This window comes from Pristis pectinata, chromosome 3 (assembly GCF_009764475.1).
Source record: "Pristis pectinata isolate sPriPec2 chromosome 3, sPriPec2.1.pri, whole genome shotgun sequence".
Taxonomy (NCBI): Eukaryota; Metazoa; Chordata; class Chondrichthyes; order Rhinopristiformes; family Pristidae; genus Pristis; species Pristis pectinata.
Genome location: NC_067407.1, coordinates 126,910,814 through 126,937,494, shown reverse-complemented (window position 1 = coordinate 126,937,494; position 26,681 = coordinate 126,910,814). Strand labels below are relative to the sequence as shown.

General features: G+C 38.8%; 1 protein-coding gene across 3 annotated transcripts; it reads left to right on the top strand.

Annotated features, from left to right (window-relative positions):
- Positions 1-40: 40 nt before the first annotated feature.
- On the top strand, positions 41-25,684 carry exo1 (exonuclease 1). Of its 3 annotated transcripts, none has more exons than XM_052011317.1 (14): positions 41-125; positions 1,529-1,748; positions 2,307-2,426; positions 2,870-2,993; positions 4,481-4,618; positions 5,269-5,481; positions 11,266-11,453; positions 13,830-13,926; positions 14,733-14,964; positions 18,039-18,282; positions 21,404-21,971; positions 22,079-22,171; positions 23,122-23,303; positions 23,930-25,684. In XM_052011317.1, exons 2-14 carry the CDS (start codon positions 1,588-1,590, stop codon positions 24,072-24,074), a joined length of 2,505 nt encoding a protein of 834 aa, XP_051867277.1. In that variant the 5' UTR covers positions 41-125; positions 1,529-1,587; the 3' UTR covers positions 24,075-25,684. The 3 variants fall into 3 exon arrangements, with proteins under 3 accessions (XP_051867277.1, XP_051867280.1, XP_051867279.1); XM_052011319.1 differs by having other exon boundaries at positions 117-291; positions 23,930-25,683; XM_052011320.1 differs by lacking the exon at positions 2,307-2,426 and having other exon boundaries at positions 23,930-25,683.
- Positions 25,685-26,681: the final 997 nt, after the last annotated feature.

Genomic DNA, 26,681 nt, shown 5'->3' with positions numbered 1-26,681 from the left:
CCCCTAAAGGTGGATTCTGATTGGGTGGCGGCTTAGCCAATCGGAATCCGCTTTGCTCAAATTTGACCCCCAAAATTGGCGCTAAATGTTGATAAAGGTTTTTTAAATGTCTGCATGGTTCCGAGGTGAGTTTATGTGAACATTTTTGTACTGTTTGTGCTGTTTAATGCCAGGTTATGGAAAAAATCTTACAGAACTTGGGGCTGGGCTCAGAAAATGTCCTCAAAATAAGGCCAGAACGTTTGTTGGCAGTTCAGACCGTCTCGCTTTCGGCTCGGGCTCCGGATGAGGGTAAGGTTGTGGCGGGCGGATGTATGGGGATGGGGGGGGGGGGGGGGGGGGGGGGGAAGAGATGGTGGTTGGATAGATGGGGGGTTGGGTAGGGGTTAGATGGGTTGGGTGGGGGGACAAGGTTGGGCAGGATTTAGATGGGGGGTAGGGTAGGAGTTAGATGGGGGTTGGGTGGGGGGGAGATGGGGTTGGGTAGGAGTTGGATGGGGGGTTGGGCGGAGGGGGTGTGGGATTGATTAAGGGTGGAAGTGTTTTTTTTTAATTTAGTGTAAATGTAGTGAAGCTGTAGAGAGGCCTGTTGGATCTCAATGGGGGTAAAGTTGCAACAGTCACTAGTGGAGTGGGAATTCACTTTTAACTTCTGTTGCAATTATGAATGGTATATGTATCTGTTGTCCAAGATCTCTTCAAGGAATTGATATTCTTGATACCAAAATTTGAATTTAATTTGTTTTTCATCTGCCCACTCTGCATGGTTGTTTGGCTTCCTATATTTTGGTGCACTTATTGACTGTACCCCACATTTGTACTAGCTTCAGAATTCAAGATCATGCTACCAGTTTTTTGTCCATTTATGTACCTGTTGCATCACAGTTGAGCCAACTCTGTGGGACGTGACTTCCTACCTTTGCCAGTTTAAGAATCTTCTCTTAAATCCTACTTTCCATTTTGTGTATATTGCAATAGTCTGTTACTTTAATTAAAAATCATTTAAACATTTGAGTGTTATTTGCATGTAGTGATAATGCTGTAGCTAGATAGAATGGAGATAGTTGCGCTGTTATCTTGGCAGTCAAGTTTGATCACTGCATTATGATAAATGATTGAGATTAATTGGATAGATATAATTGACATGCAGCTATCCTCTACTAATTGCATATTTTTTTCTGGAGAGGTTATTCTGCTCTTAGCTGGAGAAGTTGCTGTAGGTTGTTTACTCTCCTTGTATAGACTGTTTACTCAGTGAAAAGACTTGGTCATTCAGTTTATTGTTCACTGTGTGTCATGTGCCTGCCACTGCTCTAATTCCCTGGTCTACATTGTGTTCCCAATAAATACCATGATTTTTCATCTATGTTTTGGAGTCTTCACAGTTTAACCACTTGATTGTGCTACAGCCTTCTTCAATTCTTGTATAAATTCCTCAATGATTTCACCTGTCACTAATGTATTTTAAAATCCTTTTGATCGAAAATTCTTGTAAATCATTTAACTTTTACTACCTTCTAAACCACAGCTCATCCATTTTAACCTGGGCACACGAATGAAAGCTTTAGAGAAGAGTAAAGCCACATTATGGGGATTCAAGGATTGCTACAGTTTGTTAAGGAAGCATCAGAACCAATTCATATCAAGAAATACAAAGGACAGACTGTGGCACTGGATATGTATTGTTGGCTTCACAAAGGTGCCTTTGCGTGTGCTGATAAATTAGCAAAGGGGGAACCGACTGACCAGTAAGTCTTTCTTGCCTAGCTTGGCTTTTGTCCCATTGTTAAGCAAAATCCTGGCTTTTGGTGCTGTCTGTATGGAGTTTGCACATTCTTTCTTTGGGTTTTTCTTCGGGTATTCAGTTCCTTTCCACATGCCAGCAATGTACTTGTTATTGGGTTAATGGGAAAATGTAAATTGCCACTAGTGTAGGTGTCACAGGAGAATTGGGAAAGGGAGTGGTTGATTGGGATTCTGGAAGGAGGTGAAATTAGTGTAAGAGGGTACTTGATAGTCCATGTGAATGTGGTAGGCCAAAAGGCCCTTTCCACACACTATTACCATGTCTCTAAAGTAGTTCACTTTGTACACGGTAAATGTCATTGATAAAAATTGGCGTCCTTAGTTCAATAATATGCAATTTCATTGCATTTTCCAGTGAGAGTTTGCAGCACAGTGGTAATTGACACTTTCATCCAGAGATACAACAGGAATAAATAACAGGACTTTGAAAAGTCCATGTAACTGGATACCTGAGAGCCCTTTTTAACTTTTTTTTCAAATATTAATTTGTTTTATTGCAGGTATGTTAGTTATTGTTTGAAATTTGTTGAAATGTTGGATTCCTTTGGTGTTAAGCCAGTCCTGGTTTTTGATGGATGCACTTTACCTTCTAAAAAAGAGGTGGAAAAGGCCCGACGCTTGTAAGTAGTAAAATCAGCCAAGTCCAGTCAGAATGTTAAGATCCACAACATAAAGATTTGTGTTTTGTAAGCATTTCAGTAGAGATAGCTTGAAGTACTAAGGATTTTGTTTTGTACTATTTTATCAGTCCACAAAAACTCTCTCAAATGTAAATATGGATGCTATTTTTCCCATTTTGTACAAATGCTATGTTTCATTAATGTGCATCATGGATAAATTGATGTCATTTGCAGAAACATTTGTTTATTCTGGAGGATTAGAATCTAAACATTAATTCTAGCTTAAAGTTTTAGTTCTAGTCATGAATTATAGTGCATTTTTTTTGCTTCCTTGTGGTCATTATCTTCTGCTATGTATTAAATAAATTTTTGTCATTTAACTGCACAGCTGTTCGTGCATGTGGTTTAGAAACATTATGCTTTGGTAATTTTCTGCATTATAGACGTAGGCAAACAAACTTGCAGAAAGGGAAGCAGCTCCTTCGTGAAGGCAAGACAGCAGAAGCCAGAGAGTGCTTTACTCGTTGTGTCAACATAACACCTGCAATGGCTCATGAGGTTATAAAGGCAAGTGACTTCAATTTTATTTGGCTTGTGGTTTGTGCAGAGAACTCCTTGTTTCTAGATTATTTTTATATTCTACTGATTTTCATACCCTTCAAAAATGTTTGAATATTGCAGGGGAAATTGGATGGGGGGGGGAGAATAGAGAGGGAGAGAATAGAAGCTGTATGTAGCTGTAGTCATTACATAAAATTTGCTCTGGAAGGTTAGATCACATGGAATCCAGGGAGACCTAGCCAATTGGATACACAGTTGGCTTGATGGTAGGAAGCTGAGAGTGATGGTGGAGGGTTGTTTCTTGGACTGGAGGGCCTTTAGTGGTGTACTTCAGGTCGTTGCTTGTCTATGCAGGCCCAGACCCTCGAGCCGCGTGAGTTCCCCCCCTCCTAAAGTTTCCTCCTCTGACCTTAATCTAGCATCCTCTGGTATTGGCTATTGCTGCCCTGGGGAAAAGGTGCTGGCTGGCCACTCTGTCTATGCCTCTCATAATCTTGTACACCTCCAAGTCGCCTCTCATCCTGTGTCTCTCCAAAGAGAAAAGCCCTAGCTCGCTGAACCTCTCCTCATAAGATATGTTCTCTAATCCAGGCAGCAGCCTAGTAAATCTCCTCTGCACCCTCTCTAAAGCTTCCACATCCTTTCTATAATGAGGCGACCAGAACTGAACACAATACTGCAAGTGCAGTCTAACCAGAGTTTTATAGAGCTACAACATTACCTTGCAGGTCTTGAACTCAACCCCCCGACTAATGAAGGCCAGCACAACCACAGATATGGGCCAAATACAGGCAAATTGGATTAGCCTCGATGGGCATCTTGGTCAGCATGGGTGTTGGGCCGCAGGGTCTGTTTCCGTGCTGTAAGACTCTGACTGTATGACACTTGGAAGTTTGTGAAACACACCTTTCAGCTTGTCTGTGGGAGAAAGAGGAAGGGCAACATCAAAACAAAAAAGCCATTGGCAGGAATAAGTGCAATAAATTGGAAGAAGTGAATTTGTAATAAGGGAGAAGACACTTTGCGAGGACGGGTTTTAAAATTGGTCAAAATATCAGTTTTCGGCAGAAGTCTGTGAATAATGTCATCGGATACTTAAATTACAAATTCATGACCTTGGCCCATCATTACTTGACATCTTTAGAGTGTGCATATTTAGCCTGTATTTTCGTTTCCCAAGTGTGTTTCCCTAATCACACAACCTCTATTGATATCTATGTATGGCAAATAACCAACACCAGTATTTGGCCAAGGTTCAGCTTCAAATGATGTTTTTCCTCTTCCCTTGTGGAAGAATTTCTGGCTGAATATTGCATAATCTCACTGGTGAAGCTGGGGGGTGTTTGTCAATGTGTTTGTCAAGTGTTTCTTTTCTGGCTTCCGAATGTCTTTGAGGACAGCAGCTAATGCAAATAAGCAGAAGAAAGGCAAATTGCCAAGAGGAAATTTTGCATCCAAAGATTGTTTAACACTTTTTTTTTGTACTGATACAGGCTGCAAGAGCAAAAGGAATGGATTGTATTGTAGCACCCTATGAGGCTGATGCTCAACTGGCTTATTTAAACAAGATTGGCATAGCTCAAGCAGTAATCACAGAAGATTCTGACCTGTTGGCATTTGGATGTAAAAAGGTAAATAAAAAAACCTTAAATTGTATTAACAAAGATAACTGCTTTGTTCTAATGTTTGTCATACAATCTCAAATTAAGAAAAAGCTAACAGCAGTAATACTTGACAAAATTATTATTATTATTATTAAATTTTCCAGTTGGAAAGGATACTTTATTATGCAGACTTTCCTCCTCCAAAGCTAATATTAGCTATTTGAGCATGGATGAGATTTTTAGAAAATCAGGTTGGGATGTGGATTTATAGCCTTGAAGGTGGTGGTGACCCTCCTTGAACCATTTCAGTCCATCTTGTTACATAAGAATATCCAGGATTTAGATTTGTTGGCAAAGGGGGGATCGTGTCGTGGAGGATAAATCTGTATGTGGTGATGTTCTTTTGTGTATGGTGTCCTTGCCCTTTGCAGCTGAGTTGTTTGCTAGATGGGGAAATGAGGTCAACCATCTTAACTATTTCATATCAGTACGTGTATGCTAATTTATTGTTCTTGATTGATAGTTGCATGTCTGACTGATTTGTCAAGGGCCATTGCTGCCAGCAGAAGAAGAGATCTGTGTGGGCAGAATTTGAATAAGAGGATTAGTATAAGACAAGAGAATTTGATATCAAATTGTATGAATAATTTGTAAGCTTTTTTCTACTGTACTTTTAGGTTGTACTAAAAGTGGACAAGTGTGGGAACGGCATTGAAATTGATAAGGCACGTTTTGGCAAATGCAAACAACTGGGAGATGTCTTCACTGAGGAGAAGTTCAGATATATGTGTATTTTATCCGGGTGCGATTATTTGCCATCTATCCATGGAATTGGTTTGGCCAAAGCATGCAAGCTGCTGCGGATTGCTAACAATCCAGATATCATAACGGTATGTCTCTTTGATCTTGAGGTTTTTATACATTTACAATAAAAATAACTTGCAGGGGAATGCCTGTGCGTGAAATACAAAAAGATTTCAACACACTGTCTTAAGATTTAAAAATTAAATTGCAAGATCCAAACTTAATTAAAATGAAACATATTAGCTAGTGATGTTTCACATAGTCCGTCATGATTTTGAAGTTATAAAAGCTCTTGGTATTAGAGATAATAACGGCGTGAATAGTGGACTGGCTAACTGTTGGGTCTGTAGGTCATTTTCAGGCTGGCAAACTGTAACTAGTGGCCTGCCACTAGGATCACTATTGTGACTGTGGTACGAAGACACATGGGATATCAAGCTATGAGGTGAAGACTGTCTGGAATGTGATGTTGGTAGGTTAAGCCAGTGGCAAGAAATTTGCAGATGGAATATAATGTGAGTAAACAAAATCAGCACAACATCATGGGCCAAATGGCCTGTTCAGTGCTGTACTGTTCTATCTTCTAAAATGTGAAGTTGTCCATTTTGCTAGGAAGAATGGAAAAGCAGAATATTGAATATAGTTTGTGGGGGGAGGAGAAAGGCTATAGAAAGCTGCTGCATTGTGTGATTATAGGTGTCCTCCTTATAAAATAAACAATGTTAGTATATAGGCACAGTACATAATAAGGAAGGCAAATATTGCAAGGGGATATATTCTTACCCTTGTACTCTAAGGGTAAGAAAATCTTGCTTTAATTGTGCAGGGAATTGTTTTGGCCACACTGGCTATACTGTGTACAGTTTTGGTCTTTATTGCCAGAGGGACATACTTGCATTGTAAACAGTTCAAAGAATGTTGATTGATTCTTGGAATGAAGGGGCTATCGTGGGAAGAATGACAAGGCCCAAACTGCTCATTCTCATTGGAATTTAGAAAAATAAAAGGAGATCTTTATTGAAACATTGGTTATCAATGCCCCTTAGCCCCACACTAAACAAATATTCTCCCTGGTGGAGAACCCTAGAACTAGAGGACATAGTTGCAGGTTAATTGGTTGCCCATTTAACATAGAGGTGAGAAGGATTTTTTTTCTGAAGATTATGAATCTTTGGCTTTCTTTACTTCAAAGAACTGTGGAGGCTAAACTTACTGAATGCATGTAAGACTGAAGTGGACAGATTTCTCAACTAGAAGGGATTTGAAAGTAATGAGGAAGGGAAAAAAAAAAAGTGGAATTGAAGCCAAGATGAGGTCAGCCATGAGCATATCGAAAGGTAGTGGGGGCTTCAGGAATCGTGTACTGTTCCTGCTGTTTCTTCTGAGGAAGATCAGGGAAAATTCCAGAGAATGCTATTAGGTCCTTTTGGATTCTTAACACGCTGTGCCAATGAGTTGCCTGATTCATATTTGTTGGCCTGATTTTCTGTGTAGAATTCCAGTTTTGTCCCAGGTGGTGTTGGAAGTTATTGAGTGTTAATCAGGCCTTTAGAGTCTGAATTATACTGTACAGAAACAGGCCCTTTGATGCAACTTGTTTTTGCCAACCAAGGTGACTACCTGAGCTAGTCACCTTTGCCTCTGTTTAGCCCATATCCCTCTTAAACCTTTCCTATCCATGTACCTGTCTAAATGCCTTTCAAACATTGTAATTGTACCCACCTCTGCAGCTTCGTCTGGAGCTTGTTCCACATGCCCATCACCCCCTGTTTGGACAATGTTGCCCCTCAGGTCCCCTTTAAATCTTTCCCCTCTCACCTTAAATCTATGCCCTCATGTTTTCGACTGGCCTACCCTGTGGGGGGAGAAAAGATTGTGACCATTCACCTTATCTATGCCTCTCATGATTTTATATACCTCTATAAGGTCGCCTTTCAGCCTCCTGCACTCCAAGGAAAATGATCCTATCCAGTCTCTCCTTGTAACTCAAGTCCTCCAGTCCTGGCAACATCCTTGTGAATCTTTTCTGCACTCTTTCCAACTTAGTAACATTCTTCCTGTAGCTTGGCCATCAGAACTGCACACAATAGTCCAAGTGTGGTCTCACCAATGTCTTGTACAGTTGTAACATGGCCTCCCACCACTTGTACTTAATGCCCTTTACTTTAGAAGGGGTGGGAAAGTGTGATAATTCTCTTTCAGTTTGCAATGTGAAATAATGAGCTGGTTTATTCGATATTCTTTAAGGGGAAAAAAAAACCTAAATCACTGCAAGAGTTTGAAACCAGTTTGCATTCTGTGAAGCACTCTGCAAAAGACATCTTCCCTCTCTTCCTCTCATTCCCCTCCTCTCTGCCATCAATAGACTGAGTAATATATGAAATTAAGGCAATTGAGCCACAAGAAGTTGTGACAAGAGTACATCATTCATCCCCTGGAACCTGCTCCACCATTCAATAGAATCATTGTTTTGACAAGTCCACTTTCCTGCCCTCTCACATCACCCTTGGTTTCCTTGTTTGGAAATCTACCTATCTCAGCTTTAGATGTACCCAAGGACTCTGCCACACAGCCTTCTGTGGCAAGGAGTTCCAAAGACACAAAACCCTCTGAAAGAAGAAATGTTTCCTCTTTCAGTCTTAAAAAGGTGCCCCCTTATTCTGAGACCATGCCTTCTACTTCTGGATGCTCCCAAGAAGAGGAAACCTCCTTTCAGCATTTAGCATGTTAAGCCCCTAAGCATCTTGTGTTTCAGTAAGATTGCCTTTCATTCTTCTAAACTGTGAAGTGTAGAGTCTCCCCCCCCAATCATAGGATAATCCAGCATACCTGGAATCATCCCAGTGATCTTTCACTAAACCACACTGAATGAAATAATAGTTTTCTTAAAATAGAGGACCAGGTCTTTTATGAGACACCTTATCTTAAAGTCCCCATCTACTAGTTCCCCTCTATCTACACTGGGCGATACTTCCTCAAAAATTCTAAAAAAAAATTGTCAGATATGATTTCCCCTTTTGAAGCCATGCTGACCCTGTTTGATTAGATTAAGATTTTTCCAAAATCTGCTGCTATTATTTACTTAATAACTGATTGTAATATTTTGCCAACAGTAAATATTAGACCAATTGGCTGAAAGTTAACAGCTTTTTGCTTACCTCCCTTTTTTGAATAGCAGTGTCCGCATTGGCAGTTTTCCAATCCTCTGGTTCTTCTCCAGAAACTAAGGATTTTTTTTGGAAGATTACAAGTAATACACTACCTAGAAAGCCACTTCTTTTAGGATCCGAGGATATAAACAAAATGGGCCGGGGCTCTTATCAGTCTTTAGCCCCATTAGGGAATTTGTATTTGGCAAACTAATGAGGGTGATGGTATTTAATTCCTCCCTGGGAATATTCAGTTAATGCCTTATAATATATAAGGATGACCTTCTTAGAGGACATTTCAGTCTAACACTTGCATTTTAACTTTACATAACTTTACATAACTTGATGCTAATATTAATGGACACTTCTAACAGTCTATTGTTCCTACTACGCAAGGCATTAAAGTAAGAAATTTTGGCAGAAAAATATAATTTGCACTTAATTCCCACTTTGACTGTTTTCTTGGATTTATCTTAACTGTATGCAATAACTATTTTCTCTCTGAACTACAAAAGTTAAACTTCATTTCATAGAACACAGCCCTTTTGTATTTGGGAGCCATTTTGTAGGCTTCATAGCAAAAACAAATGAATGAAAACCCTCTGGGGCAGAATACTGAAAGTAGCATCAAACTGATGTATTGAAGGGTGTAACCAATGTGGGCTTGACACTACAATTTTATATTATTTTTTGTTTTTATCCCAGCATTTTGTTGATCTTTTGCTTTGATTACTTCTAACCTCAATACTAAAAGTAACAAACTGACTTTTACTCCCACCTTCTCTCTTCTAGGGTTCTTTGTATCTTTGCCATCATTTCTTCACAATCTGGATGTAGTACTTTACATTTGTCACATTTGGTTTTCATTTTCCTGCCCAATTATACAACCCGTTTAAATTATTTGCTGAATACTTTGTCACATTCTGTATCTGTTGGTCTCTTTGTTTTACTTTTTAAACTGCAAATTTGACAAATTTAAGCTTAGTATCGGTATCTATAGCAGACACATGGGTAATTACGGTAGAGGAAGAAGGTGGCATCCTGGACATTTAGTAAATTTAAATTACTTCCATGATGAGCAGACATTAATTGTAGTTAATGTAAAAGTGCAAAAGCAACTTAAGGCCTCAGTAAATTGGGGAGAAAACTTCTATGCTAGAAATAGTGATGCAGTCCACTGCCTAAACTTGCTGCCCATGGTGGTCACCTGCATTAATCTGTTCCAGGTGTGGAGGGATATGTGAGCTTACCTTCGGTACCCGAGGGTTGTCTCCTGAAGGCGAAAGCACCCCCACATGATGACTAGGTTCGGAGGCTCTGCCTGGGAATGTCATGAGGACCTTTTGCTCACTGCTTTCGAAGACTTCTGAACTATTCTGAAACGTCTGACGTTTAAACACTTTAAGAGCTGTTCCAGTATAAGCCGCCTTTTTTGTAAAGAAAATTATTAAATAAATTTAATTGAAAACATCACAAACTACTGGAAATTAATCAGTAAAATAAGTGAACATCTGAACTACTTAACACTGGGTCAACAACCCCATTTGGTCCTTTAACTAAATATTCCGTCAAAGAACGTGGTAGGGAGTTCAGTGATAGCATGGCGAAAGCACTGCCCCGAAAGTGACCTCCACTGCATTGAAACACATTATTCTAGAACCATAGAAAACTACAGCACAGAAAACAGGCCATTCAGCCCTTCTAGTCTGTGCCGAAACATTATTCTGCTAGTCCCATTTACCTGCCTCCAGCCCATACCCCTCCAGACCTCTCTCGTCCATGTATCTATCCAATTTACTCTTAAAAGTTAAGAGCAAGCCTGCATTTACCACATCAGATGGCAGCCCATTCCACACTCCCACCACTCTTTGAGTGAAGAAGTTCCCTCTAATGTTCCCCCTAAACCTTTCCCCTTTCAAGGACGAGATGAAGTCTGCTGAACAACAGAGGATAATCAGTGGTTCCTGCTGGCTAAAGAAGAGTACAATCTGGATGACATTTTAGTTCCACAACAGACTGCATAGAGTTGTCATAAAATTAATCCACAGTTCTGTGATTACAATTGAGATATAATGGCCTAGGTTGTGTTCTTCAGTAGGCTAGTCCAGAAAGAACCACCAACTTAAGTTGTTGTTCCTGACATTTGTGCTTGTCCTTTGCAGCAGGAATATAAAGTGCATTGGAAATCAAATGCCAGTAAGACTGAGTTCCACCATAGATATACTAAGATGAGAATTGGCTTGCTCAGCATCTTTTATGGGCAATAAACTTTGTAGTGATAAAATGTTTTAAGATAAAAAATAAAAACTTAATTTTTCAAATCAGTTTCAACTGTTTTTGTATTTTTGATTATCAGAGACATTTAGAAGCAATTGAAAAGGCCTTTGATAGCAAAACAATCAAGGCCATTAGGGTGATCCAGGGTGGGGGCATGGGATCTGCTCCCCCGGACACCTAGTTGCCAATTGCATACCATTGCCTCGTGGAATAGTTGTGGTAATAAGGCCCCCAGCTTGATTAGATCTGCAGGGTTGCAGAAGGTTAGTGCTGCTCTGGGGATTTTACAGGGAGTGAACATAAGGCATGGACCACCTTGACCATGATCTGGCTCAATTTTGCTACTTCATTGGAAATTTTTATCAAAATTGTACAGTGGTTTTGGCTTAAATTGTTTTTGTAACTAACATTTCCACTATTTATTCTTTTTGTTTCTTTTTATAGGTGATCAAGAAAATGGGACAATATTTGAAGACAAATGTGATTGTACCAGAAGAATATATAGATGGGTTTATTAGAGCAAATAACACATTTCTCTATCAATTAGTGTTTGATCCATTGAAGCGGAAACTTGTTCCTTTAAATGATTATTCTGATGGTGTTGATCCAAAATCTCTTGAGTATGCGGGGCGGTATCCTTTACATATTTGTTCTAATTACCCTGTACCAATTAGTTTAACCAGATTTTTTGATTTTTTTTTAAAAAAGTGCATTAACGTGAATGCAAAGAAAATGGTTGCTTGCAGAATGCTAATTTTTCAACTGGCTTAGAAGGAACAGGTGTGGGGATGTGGAGGAAGTGAGCAGTTGCAGAAGTTGAGCAGATAGCTAAAGCTTGCAAGCCTGCCCGGCAATATGTTGAAATGGCATGTTAGTGATGAAATGTAGATTCATGTTCCTCACACCACATTCTTTATCTTTTGAACACTTGGGATTCACCATGCCAGAATCTTTTGCACTATTTGGCTGTCTGTGCTGTATAATCAGACCTAAAATTTTGATTTAAAAATAGTATCTGAAGCTGAAGGAATAAAGTGTGGGTGGGGAAACATTTGGCACAAGTTACAAGTGCAGTATCTTGGCTGAGTTAACATTACTACTTACTTGCACCAGTCTTGAAATAACTTGTTTCTAGAATAATATTTATAATGTCCTATGGCTGGTTTTGGCAAACTAACCAACAATATTTGGTAGTGCTTGTAGCTTCAGGCAACTTGAACTCCAGAAAAAGAAAATCGTTTGTTGCAGAAGAATCATTATCTGTGTACAAAACACAAAATTATTTGAGCTTAATTTATGTAAGCAATCAGTTCAAGAAAGTTAACAATTTTGATTCCTGGCTTGCAGAAGAAATGAAGGCCATCTCCAGATTAAAATAAGATGAATTTTAATTTGTTGACATGAAATTGCTTTGCACTCTGTACTTAACATTGTAATTTCACACATTAGCCTTTGTCAATTATTATAATCTGATGACCTCACACTTCCGGCGCCAACATAGCAGGCCCACAACTTCCTAACCCGTACGTCTTTGGAATGTGGGAGAAAACAGGAGCACCCGGAGCAAACCCACGCAGATACTGGGAGAACGTACAAACTCCTTACAGAGAGTGACTGGAATTGAACCTGGGTCACTGGCGCTGTAATGGCGTTACACTAACTGCTACACTACCGTGCATGGATAAAATAATGCTGGAGTTGCACAATGCAGAGCAGGAAATTGCCTGGCAGATCAGGTTGGGCATGTCCTCAACTCCCAGGGTGAGAAAGGGTGGGGGGGGGGGGGGGGTAAATGCAAGCAACAGGTTAAGCCAAAATCACAGATGGATGGACGACTAATACAGAAATCGGTTACCTGAAATTGTAGAATTCAGTATCGAGTCCAGAAGGCTACAAAGCACCCAGATGAAAGATGAGGTGCTGTTCCTCAAGCTTGTGTTGGGCTTCATTGTAACAGTACAGGAGGCCACAGCCCAGGAGTCGGAGTGAGAGTGGGATGGAGTATTAAAGGTCTTCCTGTGGAGACCCTTCCCAGATGCTCAGCAATGCACTCACTCAATCTTCGTTCAGTTTCTCCAGTGCAAATGAGACCACATTGTGAACACTGAGTGCAGTAAACTAGATTGGAGGAAGTGCAAGTGTATTGCCGCTTTACCTGGAACGAATGTTTCCACCCTGGATGGTGGGAAGGGAAGAGGTGAAAGGACAAGTGTTGCATTGCCTGCAATTGCAAGGGAAACTGCTGTGAAAAATGGGGTGATTGGTGGAAATGGAAGAGTTGGACCAGGGAAATCGGGAAGTGAGTGATCCCTGCAAAATGCATGAAAGGGAGGAGAGGGAAAGATGTGACTGGTGGCAGGATCATATGGAGCTGGTGGAAATAGCAAAGGATAGTATGCTACCTGCACTGCACTTTCTCCAAGTATAACACTACATTCTACATTTTTTTCTCTTTTGTACTACCTTGATGTACTTGTGTATGGAATGATCTGTTCGGATGGCATGCAAACAAAAGCTTTTCACTTTATCTCGGTACCTGTGACAATAGTTCACCAATTACCTGGTAGGGTGGAAGGCAAGTACCAGGAGAACTCTATCCTTGTTTTCCAAAGACAAGGGGTGTGATGGAAGGGAGAAGAAACTTTTTTTTCAGCTATAGGGAGCTAGCAGTATGGAATTTGCTGCCTGAGCTGAAGGTAGAGACAGACATCCTCATCACATTTAACTAATCCTTGGGTGGGTACTTGAAGACCTGCAGTGGCACAGACCGAGTGCTGGGGGGTGGGATTATGTTGGGTCATTCTTTTTTGACTGGAATTGACACAATGGACTAACTGACCTCCTGTGTTGTAGGTTTAATGTGATTGATACTTTGAGAGCTTATGCACGTTTGCTTTTGGACTTCATCGTGTATTAATTGTGTTTAGCATGAATGGTGTTCCATTCTGTTTCATTTTCTCCAATAATATCTTGCATTTGTGTTTTGTTCCTTAACTTGGCTACTTTAGTCACTTTGGTGATGAGAAAGCTCTTCATATAGCTCTTGGAAATATAGATATTAAAACTTCAGAATTCATAGACAACTTCAACCCATGCACTTCGCAGGTACTATATATTCAATGATTCTAGGTTATGTGCAAACTTTATCACTTTATATTACAATTTTTTAGTATTGTCAACCAAAGTTTTTTAAAGTTTTCCATAATACTTTTCTTCCTCCTAGATAATCATAAAAGACTAGTGTACATAAGTGACCAGTGTAATGTGTCCATTCTGTTCAGTTTATTAAATTATTTTCTCATATATCCATTTTTGAATTTATCTTCCAAGTATGATTTGTTTGCTTCTATCCTGGAGCAGATGTGTAGTTATTCCTGTAAGATATGGCCTGAGACTTGCATGTAGTTTGTGAGAAAAATACTGCTAAATACATATGTGACTGACAAATATTGTTTTCAACTTGCACCATTCTCAAATTGTCATTTTCTGAGTTAATATGTAAAGCTATTCTGAAATGCATTTAAAATAGGCATTGTAATTAGTTTTTTAAATGCACATAAATGAAAGTTTCTCTCCACAAAGGCAGCTCTCTTTTTAACAATTGGTTAAAACTTTAATACCTGATTTCCAATCAGAATTTCTAACACTTAACTTGAATTAGTTGAATGAAAATATACTTTTTCTTGATTTATGCTAATGAATGTAACCACAATCAAATTAATTAAAAACATCACCTCATTGTTGTTTGTGGAATCTCACTGGAAAATTGATGGCAGGATATCCCTATGTTACAACTGTGAAAATACTACAGTCAGTAGTTTGCTTTTGAAGTCCTAATGTTCTGAAAGGAGAAATTATGATCTATGTTTTTTTTTGTCTAATAATGAAATTTGGATCCTTTTTTTTGTCAGATTCTGACAAGAAGGTCCAATGGGTGGAATGACAATGAGGCAAATAAGAAGAGAGCTCTGCATATGCTCAGTATATGGAGCAAAGAATATAGACCATATGGAAACCAACTTTCAGTTCCAAAGGCAGAGCTATCACCAGAGAAACCCTGCACCAGGGGTATGGAGAAAGTTATCAATATTAAAAATTTAAAACTTCCCAACAGAGTGATATTGACTAAAAGAGCAAGAGAAGGTAAGCTTTTACTTTCTAAAAGAAATGGCTATTCAAGCAAAGAAACCAAGCCAATTCAAATATTCTAGAATATATTCTAAATTCATGTGCTGTAGAAATGGCTACATCCTGACTGATTGTTCCTTGTGGGATTTAAGGAAAATTATTGACCTGTATGGTGAAATTGGCTAGAATGGTAGTAGACAGAGTTGAGAGAAGCCTCAGGATCTTAAGTTGACAGAATGACTAGTAGTGACAGGCGATCAACTGTTGGGGCAATGCCTGTTCACTGTTTCTAATGGCTTGGATTATGGGATAGAAAGCCAGTTATCACAATTTGTTGATGCCACAAAGATGGCATTATAAGCAATAAATTATAAAGACTGAGCAAGTGGCCAAGACTGGCAAATAGATTTGAATGTGTAATACAGTTGTCGGAATTTATGATAGCATTTTTACCAAAAATGATGCAGTTAATGGACTACAAAAACCAATAATGTTTTGGCTCATTAAAAATAATCTCATACAGCCTGTAGATATGCTTCCCCTCTTTCATGACCATCTATTGGCGTGGAAGTTGCTAGTTCCCCACAGCATGAATGATACCCTGAGAAAAATCATGCTGTCTAAGAATTGCTTTCAAGTGTGAGATTATCCATTTTGGACAATCTCACCAAAGTACTATTAAATGGTGAAAAGCTTGAAGTAGTGCAGATCTAAAAAAACTTCATTTCCATATCTTTTTATTGATATATATACACATGTACAAAAATATATATATACTGAAATACAAGGAAATAGAAATTCTGCTACATCATACTGACTCAAGAGAACTATTCGTAGTTCTGGAAGGATTTATTGGTTTGAAAGGGTGGTGGGGGTGGGGGGGACAGTGTAGGTTTATCAGAACAATAAAGGAATCTGAAGGGTAAAGTTATAAGAGATTGCGGAAGCTAGAACTGCATTCTGTGGAACTTAAAACATTAAGGGTGGGGGGGTATATGATTTGTCATTTCCAAGATGTAGAGTTGAACCAAGTGTAGTATAGAGAATTTCTCTTTTCACTAATTTTGCGAGTCTAGGATCTTTCGGGAACAAAGTTAGGAAGCACCAAGACACACAATAGTAAAAATCTGAAACACCTGAAACAAATGCAAACTATGCCAGACCAGCTGTTAATTTTAAATATGAGATCGATAGACTTTCTTTTGATAATCCAGCTATGTTGTGTTATGGGGAAAAGGCAAATATAAGAGCATAAATTAATCATAATCTTACTCGATATAAGAACAGGCTCAAGAGCTGAAATAAACAACTCCTGCAGCTATGTTATAATGATCTTTTCTATACATGTGTATGAATTGTATCTCACCAATGTGCCTATTGGGAGATAATCTTAGCAACCTTCCTATTGTCCCCACCTATTACTGCCAACAGATCAACTATAACCACTGGATGTTCTTTCACTGATGACCAAAGCTCTTGCCATTACATTTGCTGATTGTCCATGAATTTTTTGTTATAATCACCATTACTTTTTCTTAAAAAGAAAAGGACTTTCAACTTTCATTGTCCCATATTAAATTGGTTTGTTAATAATGTGACTTCCATCATGTTGCATTTGGTTGTCTGCTGTTCTGGTGCTTTCTTCTTCCTGCCTCTCACCTTTTCAAAAAAAATTATTGTTTTCCTCACTGAGAAATGCTCCTTCCTGCCTTCTCAAAGTCTCCGCGCTGAATGACTCCATCTTTTATTTTTACTTATGGACATCACTGGTAAGATCAGCATGTATAACATAGCCTTAATATTCCCTGAACCAAGTGCCCTCTGAAATGACCCAGCAAGCCAGTTAAAAGTTAACCATATTGGTAGGCCTGGAGTCATGTAAAAGTAGGACTGGATAAGGATGATAGATTTCCATCATAAAAGACATTAATGATCCAGTTGGCTTTTTATAACCATCTGCTAGTTTCATTGGCACCTATACTGCTACTAGCTTTTATTCCAGATTTATTTAATTACTGGAAAACAAATGGCATAGCTCGTGTGGTTGGTATTCAAACAATAGTGCAGCAACCTGGCCACTTTGTTACTATAAATAATTTCAGCTTCCTTTTTTGTCAGTAATATTGTCGATCATCTTGATTACAGATATGTTCACCACGTTCTCTACCTCTGCACCTCCCAATCCCCCACACACCTCCTTTTATTTCTTCCTTTGGAATAGGTCACTTAAAGCTGCAATTTCAAATACCCAACTGCCCAGCATTTGGCCATTCATTTATCATGATGCTCTTGTGGTGCCTGTTTCTTCTTAATTACCCCTTCGCTCTTGCTTTGGATGCCTTTATCCCCAGCAAAACCTTGTATTCTTTTATCCTGATTTGTTCATGCTTTTACCCCTTCAAGTTTATGGGAAGCAGATCTTGGTGAAATCTGTGTTTAATCGTCCATCAACAAAGCTGTTCCCTACTGTAAGATTGTACTGTAAAACAAAAGGCGGATTTCCTCAAGAACATAACAGGACCAGATATCAAAGACCTTTCATCAGAAACGTTAACACTATTTCTGTTTCTACAAATGCCATCTGAATTCTAAATGTTTCCAGTATTTTCTGGTTTTGTTTCAGATTTCCAGCATCTGCAGTTTTTTGATTTTCTTTTGATGTTATGATCTTGTGCTTCTGAAGATGTCACAGGTTTTTTTCAAAATTTTCTTCTTTCAAAAGAATATTGTTTTACTTGATGAATTTTACTTCATTTATTTTTTTAAATACTGTTTAAATATATTTCATTTTAATTTATTGATTTTTTTTTTCCCTTGCATTGCTTATTCTCATTTTCATTGAGAAGGTCTCGTATGCATTGAAATTGACTTTTTCTTTTGGGGGGGGGCAGGATGTTCTCTGATCAGGATGCTTCCTACAAGAAGTCCTTGCATAGATAGATAGTAGAAATATTCTTTGATGGTAAATCATCAATGACTTGTATCTAACTAACAGATTTTCAGGAGCGATTGATGAATTTTTTTTAAAAACTGAGTAATTCTATTGCTGTATAAATATACAGGCTCAAATATTTGCTTTGAACCACCAGATGAAAGTCTTTCAGATGGAGACTTGTTAAATCAGTACAAGTTTCCAAATAATAAAAAAGCAAAAAAAGATGTTGAAGAGAGCCTGCATCCAGAGTCTCCTTCAGAACTGGAGTTGCCCTCAGACCACTCAATCACTGAGCAAAGCCCAAGGCCACACTGCAAGATCAGGAATCGATTTGCTGCCATTTTACAGAAAAGAAATGAAGATTCGGGCACTGTTGTTGTTCCTGGAACCAGAAGCCGGTAAAGTGTGATTGGTTAAGTTTTTTAATTGAATGCTGCTAAGTAACACTAATTTAGAATGCCAGAGCAGTTCTGCCACAATATTCTTCTGGCCAGATAAAATGAATCGTAAGCTAACTTTCCAAACAGGACATATCACAATTATTTTCTTGGTTGCTACTGGCCAAGGTAACAACTTGGATAATGTATTGCATTACAGCACAGCTGGTAGAATTGCTGTCTCACAGCTCCAGTGACCCTGGTTCAATCCTGACCTCTGGTGCTGTCACTGTGGGAGTTCGCACGTTCTCCCTGTCACTGCGTGGGTTTCCTCTGTGTCTTCCAGTTTCCTCTCTCCTGCCAAAGATGTGTGGGTTGATCAGTTAATTGCCCACTGTAAGTTGTGCAGAGGTAGTGGGAGAATCTTGGGCACTTTATTGGAATGTGGAGAGAACAAAATGGGATTAGTGTAAGTGGGTGCTTGACGGTTGGCATGGACTCGGCGAGCCAAAGTGCTTGTTTCAATGCAGTATTACTCTGAAGCACAGTGCATCATATCAATCCCACTTGCCTCAACTTTATCAATTTTTAGCTCATCCAAAATTGCAGCCATATCTTAAATAAAAACACAATGTTGGCGATACCTATTACCTTGGGCAGCCATGGCAGAGAGACAAAAACAGCTAATGTTTTAGATCTCTGACCTTTCAGCAGAACATGACATGATAGATAAAATTATGAGAAGCACGAATAGGGTAGAGAACCAGGGTCAATTTCCCATGGTAGGGGTGTCTAAAACTAGAGAGCATAGGTTTAAGGTGAGAGGGAGGAGGTTTAAGGGGTAAATTTTTCCACACTGAGTAGTTGCGATATGTAATGAGTTGCCAGAGGTGGTGGTGAAACTGGGGACAATAACAACATTTAAGAGGTATCTGGACAGTTGCTTGAATGAGCAGGGCATAGAGGGATATGGAATTAATGCAGGCAAGTGGGATTAGTGTACATGGGCTTGATGGTCTCAGATGCAATGGGTAGAAGGGCCTGTTTCTATGCTGTACAGCTCTATGACTCTATAGCTCAATTACATCTTGCTTTCCTAATAATCCAACAGCAGCATCTACCTTAGTGAAAACTGATGTAAAATTCTCCTTTAGTACATCGGCCATGCCCTCTGCTTCCATGAATAAGTTTCCATTTTGGTCTCTGATCAGCCACATCGTTCCTCTTTACAAATTTTTTCCTGTTTTCAGGAGGTCATAATATCTGTTTTGCTGCATTTAAGTTTTCACTTCACTTTACGTGCTGTACATGTGATAGAGAACCAGCTCAGTCTTCAAGGCATGAGAAGGGCAGCCATCTAATATCTCTTGGCATTTCTTCTATTATTCACCACATTAATCAGTGACGGTACCGAATAAAATTGTGAACATGACACACCCTTACACAATCCTGTTTCAACTTCAATATGGAGCTTCCTTTGTTCATCGCTGTATGTGAAGTTAGAGCTTTCAATGCTAATTATATGGAGAGGGATTCTATATGCCTGCAGAATGTACTACCTGTGAATTCTGCCAAAAAGCTGCTCAAAGTATGAAGTTTTTGTGGAGTTGCATTTACAAAACATAATAAAATAGCTCTTTTGAATAGCAAAGTCTGGTCTGCAAGTCCATACTGTTTGCAAAAAAAAAACTGCCTTACTCTTTTCTGAGGATGTATCTGATGTGCTGAGATATGATCTTGCACAATACTTTGCTTGACACAGATAGAAGTGTAATACTAGGCCAGATCTTGAACACTTCTACAGTCAAGTTGTGCAGAACAATGCCTTTACCATTATTTAAAGGATTTTGTTAACTTGGGTGATCCCTTCCTTTTTGTTACCTTTTATTTCGTCTATCAACCTATCCAGAATACAGCAGACTTCCCCTGCGCTTGTTATTGTCTTCCTGATCCCATTCATCTATTTTTGCTGGTATTCTAGAATAAGTTGTAGCATCTCTCATCTGCTGTGATTTGATTTGTGCATTGTCCATCTGTTGCAAAATTTTTTTTTGAGCACTTCATTCTTCATGCCACTGTCTTCCTTTTGGCTTTCAGTGCTTGCAAACGTACAAGTCATTGATTCCTGAAGACTGTCACACGTGGTAGCAGTCAATTTCTTCGCAATGATTTCTTATTTGCATGATGGGGCTGTACCTTTTCAAAATTTAGAAGACTTCTTGATGATCTACCCTTCATTCACCTCTTATTTAACTTTCTATGCTCCTGAGCACAGCTGGGGTTAAAATATACAACTTGTATCTGTTACATTGATCCCTGTCTTGTCCACCTTCAGTTTTTCGATTAGTAATTTGAAGCAACTGTGGGAAGTCTTAAATTAATAAAATTTTTGTAGTTGAAAGAAGTGACGTTAAGTTATGAGGTTCTGGGGATTTTAAAGTAGACGAGTTCTCCAGGCTTGCCTCCAGCATTATGAATAGAACTGAAATTGCCTCTAAGGATATCTTGTAAAATAAACTTCAGTGCTCTAAAAGTAAACTTGTTTGGGTATAAATATACAACAAAGATTTTTGCTTAATTCTGTATTAGCTCACATGATTACCAGAAAAACAATTAGCATCGTGGGGCATGGTTTTCGAAGCTGTAAGACATTCTAGCAGATAGAAACTTTGTGTCTGTGCCTTGGCTTGATTAAGTAACATTGAGAATAACTTCAGAATCAGGTTTATTATCACTGACATATGTCGTGAAATTTGTTGTTTTGCGGCAGCAGTACAGTGCAAGACTTAAAGGTTATTGTAAGTTACAAAATAAATAAATAGTGCAAAAGAGGAATAACGAGGTAGTGTTCATGGACCATTCAGAAATCTGATGGCAGATTGCAGTAAACTTGACATTGTCACAATTTTCCATTACCTGAACTGACAACATCTGATGTTAACAATCCCAGCAGATGGGTTAAATGCAGTTTATACTCTAACTCTGAATTGAAAACCAGAACAAAACAGTTACTTAAAAACCCAAGTACCATTTAACAACTGGAAAGAGAACATTTAATACTTAAGAGATGTAATTTGAGCTGTGAAATGCTTTTCCTGGTGTTTACTATTCTGCATTGATTTCTTTTGTACTACTTTTGTAGGTTCTTCTGTACACTCAAAGAAATTTGTGTTCCTGGTCAGAACACTGAAACCAGTGTAGTGTCTAATGCAACAGAGGAACTGAAGGACTCAAGCCCAATAAGTTCTCGTAAGGGTGAGAAGAATGATATATCGACAAGTATATGCAGCAATGAAGGTGAACAGGAGGAAAAGCCACTAGAAATTTTGAACACCAATCCAAATGCAAATGCATATCCTGCAGGATTTCATTCAGAGGCCAGGAGAAGCTTAAGTGCTTTCAGTTGGTCTAGAGGAATGAGAGACAAATCTAGGATTTCGAGTTCTGCAGTTGATTTATCTGTATTACAGCAGTTCCACAGAAAGGTGGCACACTCATCTCAAAATAAATGTACTGATGGTAAGATGGTAAAAGAAGTTGATCAGAATGTAAAACAGCAGCAAACAAACCTTCCAAAACAATCTGAAGAATGCCAAGATGACAACTCTGAAGAGACAAACTCCCCACAATCACCTCTCAATATTAGGTCTTCTCTGGGCAGTTTAAATTCCTTGGGTTCTTCTCAAATATCCACAAGTTCTGAATTGGATGTAAGTTGATTTTTGTTAATGTTGAAATGCTTTTGAGTCATTTTTCTGAACTGGCAAATAGCTTTTAGGTTTTTTATTAATACCTTTTGATTTTGTTTTGATGAAAGGAAGCCAGTGATGGTGCAGCATCTCGTGATCAAAGTTCCAGTCCCCTCACTCTGCCACCTTTACCTGAGAAAACCGTAACTGCAAAACATAGGGTGAGTTTGTATGTTCGTTGCTTTTCCTGACTAGATACCCATTTTCTGTAGAGGCAGGATTATTTCCAATTAATTTAAAATTAAATTCCATAATTCTGAATTCTTAAGGTACTTATTTAACAACAATTAACTAATATTAAACAATCTGCTGGAGGGCCTCAGCGGGTTGAGCAGCATCTGTGGGAGGAAAGGAATTATCAATGTTTCAGTTCGAAACCCTGCATCAGGACTGATGTACCCAGAATGTTGACAATTCCTTTCCTCCCACAGATGCTGCTTGACCCACTGAATTCCTCCAGTAGATTGTTTGTTGCTCCAGATTCCAGCATCTGCAGTCTCGTGTGTCTGTCTTAGCTAGTAATAATTAGTCAATGGGGAGAATGGGATTGACTTTGACAAGACTACTGGTGTCCTTTCTTACAGTCAAGCAGTGTAATAATCATGGCTCTCAATGGTCACCTTATGAAAAAATGTAATTGGAGATCTCTTTCATCTGTGGGGTAGCAATGCATCAACCTCTTTAAAAAGGAATGTTGGCAAAACTACAAGATTGATGTCACAGTGACTAATATGTTGAAAATCTTAAAATCTAATGCGTTAGAAGCCTGGTTCTTCTCTTTAGTCCCAGGTGTTTTATTTTATTTTTGCATAAGTTTGGGTTCTATTGTCAAGTCCAGCATTTGTTATCTGTCCTTTTTGTCCAATGAGAAAGTGATGGTGACAACTGAGTATCTGGCTGAGCTAATTCGGAGGGCAATTGAGATCAATCTGCTTCCATTGGGATAGAAAATGTGCTTAGTAATTCCAAAGCAAAGAAGTTAGTCTCTTCTAAGATGACTGATGTTAAATCAAAAACTTTTATTTCCAGTGCTGAGCAGTATTAATAGTTTTAATGCAGACTATGCACGTAAATGGATTTGGTGGAATTACCAAATGCACTTATTGTTCAGGTTCCTGGATTACAAAGACTGAGCCCTGGATCTGCTAGAAAGTACACTAAACTGAAGCTTCCTGGACCAGCTAAAGTCAGTGGGTTAATCAAAAGATCAGTGAAATCTGCCCCAAACAATGAGAACAAGCCTGAGCTACAGGCCACAATCAATGACTTATGGAAGAAATTTGAGTTTAAGCGGTAAGTACAGCTAACTAGAATGGTGCATAGGGTTATGGTTTGCTTGGTAGCTGCCTGTTTTTATGATTATGATCCGAAAATCTGAGCTTTTTTTTGCATTTTACATATATTGGGGTACCCAGAAGGTGTTTCCTTTTGAAACTTCTAGTATGCATGAAGGAAAAATTGCATACAGGAAGGAGAACAAATAAAGAATTAAAGAGGCACATTATTTCCAAGATGTTTCCAGTATATGCATTGTGCTTTCCCCTACATTGGGCATTAGATTTCGACATTGTGCTATCTTATTAATCCTGAGCAACACACACACAAAATGCTGGAGGAACTCAGCAGGTCAGGCAGTATTAATGGACTGACCTGATGAAGGGTCTCGGCCTGAAATGTCGACTATTCATTTCCCTCCATAGACGCTGCCTGACCTGCTGAGTTCCTCCAGCATTTTTTGTGTGTGTTGCTCCAGATTTCCAGCATCTGCAGTCTTGTGTCATCTTTTTAATCATGTTCAGAAATTTGAAACCAAGAAATGTTCAAGTTTATGCCTTGTCAAGGATATAAATTAATTCAGAGGAGAGAGTTGTATGTACATTTCAGTTTTTGCTATTAACTAAAGATATTGTTTTCCACAGGAAATCTAAGATGCTTCAACCTAGTGAAAAACTTGACCCAATGTCCCCTGTCAAGGACAACTTGCAGATCTTGACCCCAGAGACTGATCAAAGTATTTTATTGAGATCTGAATGTATTTCTGTGCAGCGAGCCATACAATGGTGAGGAATCCATGACGAAGTTTAAAATCAATTTAATGTAACTGGTACTGTCTGATCAAAACTAATTTATCACCTGAAAGTTAATTTACATATTGTATGCCAACTATCTCTCAAGTTACTAGCATTGAATTTTTGTAACAAAAAAAGGCCACTCGTTTTGACAAGAACTGCATTTTATTTCATTCCAGAAATCTAGTTTGTTTTCTTTGGTTTACATCCAGAAGTGTGGATTCATAACTTATTTCTGACTGTTTCTTAAAGTTGGGAATGTTAAGTGTCTCCTGCTTCACGGTAATATAAAAGAACTTGTGTCCTCCCCAAACCAAGCAGGTTGTACTACAGGACAATTGAACATTGAGACAACAAAATGAACATTGAGGCAACGCATTGAACATTTCTCTCTGTCCACAAGAACATCTGCTTGCCATATCAATACCTCAGGTCTTTAATAAATTGAACCAAATTTGTACCAGCCTAAAAGATAAACAGAACATGCTGTGGATTGCAGGTACCAATGAGTCTGCACCCTGTTTTGCGGCATAAGCAAGGACAGAGTTCATTGTTGCACACACTAATTTATATTGACTCAAGTATGAAACATAATTTTAACATTTGAAATAAACAATAACTTTTATTTCCACCCCTCCAATCCTATCTTTAATCATCTGCCCTGCCCTCTCTACCCTGGTTCTTGCCCAATTTATTATTGTTTAGCTAATTGCAATTAGTGAAGTGCAGCTATTGAGAATTTATTTGCTGGAGTGACTTTGTTAACAAGTTATTATGGTTGCAGTAAAGGAGGAATTTTAAGATGCTTTTAGTTGTATCAAGTTAGTACTATAATAATGTCAGACATGGCTCAGTTGTACCACTCTTATCTTTTGTTTCAGGAAGTTTTGAGTTCAAATCCCCTCTCTACAGAATTTGCAGTGCTAGTCTTTGCTGCCACCTCTTGGATGAAATGATAATTAAACTCCTTCCCCGCATGCACCACCCCACCACCACCCCTCCCCCAACCCCATTTGCCCACCAAGTTAGAGATCTTGTAGTATAATTGGCAGCTGTGGTTCCTGAACTTGTAACATTGATTGCGTTTCAGGTTATCTCATTGGATATATATTTAAAAAAAAGTCTTAACTCTGAGGTTTTGAAACCCATCTAAGTTCATAGTAAGAAGCTATGCAGAGCAGGATATTCAGCAACTAATAAGCAAATTATAATAATTAATGGAGCTAAAGATTGTAGGCTGCTAATTCTCAGGGTGGGGCAGGTTGAACTTGTCCATATTTGTGGATTTTGCCTGCCCACATTCCCCACTGCTGCTAATGTTTTGAAATTTGCTCCATGAGGTAAATAATTCAGCACTTCGCTTCTGGAGGAAATGTGCTATAAGATAACAAAGCTGCTTTAGTTAAGCTTGGTAGCAGTGACAATATAAAGTTCAAACCAAATAGTTTGCAGCACAGTGTAGAAAAATGGTTTTGCATGCAAATTGTTTGTCATCTTGAGTGAGCTAATTTTGTATTTCCATTCAAAAGAATCAATCCATTTGACTGTATCTATTTTGGCTCTCACCTTGTAAAAGATTGATGAAATAAAACCCTGTAAACACTAAGGTTTTTTCTATTATATCAGTACCCATACTTTTAACTTGGATCAACATGGTGTAAGGTGAAAATGTAAATACTGAGGATAAATATTGTCACTGACTTGCCTTTTTTTTCCAGAAGTATTGATAGCTACAGAATTCAGCTTCTCAAACTCTGCTAAAGATGATCATCAAAATCTCATATTCTAATTTTGCCATAAAGTGGTGAACTGCTATCAAAAAATGGGTGGCGAAGGGAAGGAGCTGATGACTTGTGAGGTGGAAGGAAGTGTTAGTTTAGAGGAGATGGGGACTGCAGATGATGTATATTGTTATGAACAGAAGTAATGGGCATGTGTATTTATTGCTGGATGGGGTAAAATTCTTGGATGAAGGGAAGCTGTTAAAAGTAGAGGATGGTAGGCTATCTCTGGGAGCATAGTTTGGAAGCATTGAGGGTTTTAACAGCAGATGGACTGAGGCAAGGGTAGAGGCTGGCAATCTCATCTTTGTTTTGGAGTATGTACGTACAGTGTTTAATCTAAGCTGAAGAACGTAGCAAGGCTGAAGGAACTGTCATTCAGTCTGGGCAATGGTCAGACGGAATGGATAGACGTATAGCTTCCTGAGGCCAGCATGTTCCTTCAACCTGTTTCAGCTGACAATTCAACCTTCAAAACCACCTGATGCTGGACTTAACCAAAGGGCATCATCTGCTCCAAATGAAATCTTCTTTACAGGATTCCACATGGAAGCATCTCCAAAGCTGCTTTACCCCTTATTTATATTCTTATTGTTGTTTCTTCACTGGCTCAGCAACACAGTAGTTTTGAAGGAGCATCATGTCTTTAAGTGTCATAGCTGAGGTTGCTATGCTCTCTTGACCAACATGCGCCTTGTTGTGGCTTGTGGATTAACAATACAGGGCGATTGACCCTAATGTATGGGTGTCTGTTGGAATTTGATGAGAGTTCATGGGGATGTGGGGAAAATAAAATTGGATTATTGTAAATGATGGTGGGT

Coding starts and splice junctions, on each gene's coding strand:
- exo1 (XM_052011317.1), top strand. CDS start 1,588: ATGGGGATTCAAGGATTGCTACAGTTTGTTAAGGAAGCATCAGAACCA. Junction 14,965..18,038: donor GACTAAAAGAGCAAGAGAAG/GTAAGCTTTTAC, acceptor TTGAACCACCAG/ATGAAAGTCTTTCAGATGGA. Junction 22,172..23,121: donor CCGTAACTGCAAAACATAGG/GTGAGTTTGTAT, acceptor CTTATTGTTCAG/GTTCCTGGATTACAAAGACT.